At 41.3% G+C, this 1,389-nt stretch overlaps 1 protein-coding gene across 1 annotated transcript; it reads left to right on the forward strand.

The window, feature by feature from the left end:
• Nucleotides 1-227: 227 nt before the first annotated feature.
• Nucleotides 228-495, forward strand: SARC_16229 (hypothetical protein; the record flags this gene model as incomplete). Its single annotated transcript, XM_014289660.1, has 1 exon — nucleotides 228-495. A coding segment is annotated over one exon (268 nt), but the record flags the coding sequence as incomplete, so codon positions are not given.
• Nucleotides 496-1,389: the final 894 nt, after the last annotated feature.

Genomic DNA, 1,389 nt, shown 5'->3' on the forward strand with positions numbered 1-1,389 from the left:
CACATATATATATATATAAATATATATATTTACTATTCATATATATATATATATGTACTATATATGTACATATATATATATATTTTATTATATATATATATATATATATACATACACACACTCACACACACACATATATATCTATCTATCTATCTATATCTATTTATATATATGTCGGTATATCGAAATTCTATTGACCGTTGACTCCTATACCATCCCACACACAGGCATTATCCGCACCATCGATCTGCCTATCTACATCACCAAGATCATCGGCAACCAGGTCTTCTGCTTGGACCGTGACTGCAAGACGCGTGTGCTTGAGATCGACCCCACCGAGTACAAGTTCAAGCTGGCTCTGGTGCAGCGCAAATACGACGAGGTGTTGTACATGGTCAGAAACGCCAAGCTTATCGGACAGTCCATTATTGCGTATCTGCAGCGTAAGGGGTATCCCGAGGTGGCCCTGCACTTTGTTAAGGATGAGAAGACAAGGTATGTGCTATGGTTGTTTAAGGGTGATGGTTTTATTGTACTGGGTTGTAGTTGAGCTGTATTTGGGTAAATTGTAGTGTTTTTATTATTATTATTGTGTAGGAGTTTGTTGACGTGGTATGCTGTATAGGACATACCTCTGTTGCGTAATTGCGGCGCCAGGGCTATTCGGACGGGCACCTGCACCACGTGAAATATAAGAAGTCGAGGTTTGTGCACGATCCATCAAGTCTTCAGGATTAATTATTGCGTTGGCGGATTGATTGGTTTGCACTGCCTTTGCTTTTAATTGTGTTGGATTGCCGTTGTTTTGCATTGGGTTGATTCAGTTCACTTGGATTTCATTGGTTTGTTCTGTGGTGGGATTTTAGTTGCTTTGTATTGGGTCGATTCAGTTCCCTTGGATTTCATTGGGTTGTTCTGTGGTTGGATTGCAATTGCTTTGTACATAGCCTTCTAAATTGAACAGCTTTGTATTGGGCTGATCCAGTTTACTTGGATTTCATTAGTTTGTTCTGGGATGCGAGTTTTATAGGAGTGCATCGACCTGTATCGATATTGGATGATTTATATAAGTGTTTGTATAGAGTTTCACCAGCAGACCATTCTTGCGTATTCGCACTCCGACTTATGAGCCACAATCTAGTTGCTTTATACATAAGATTTTCAGAGCATAAAAACACACGAGTTATGTTTAAGACCTTTGGCACCAGGTTGTACTCCGCTGTCGTCTCATTGGGAACGTTTATATTCCAGATTCGGATTGGCTCTTGAGTGCGGCAATCTGAAGGTGGCGGTAGAGGCCGCCAAGAAGGTCAACGACGATGCCCTGTGGGTGGAACTCAGCACAATGGCCCTGGCACAGGTGTGTAGCAACTGCATGCAGTGCTCTTG

This window comes from Sphaeroforma arctica (genome assembly GCF_001186125.1).
Source record: "Sphaeroforma arctica JP610 unplaced genomic scaffold supercont1.7622, whole genome shotgun sequence".
NCBI classification, from domain to species: Eukaryota; class Ichthyosporea; order Ichthyophonida; genus Sphaeroforma; species Sphaeroforma arctica.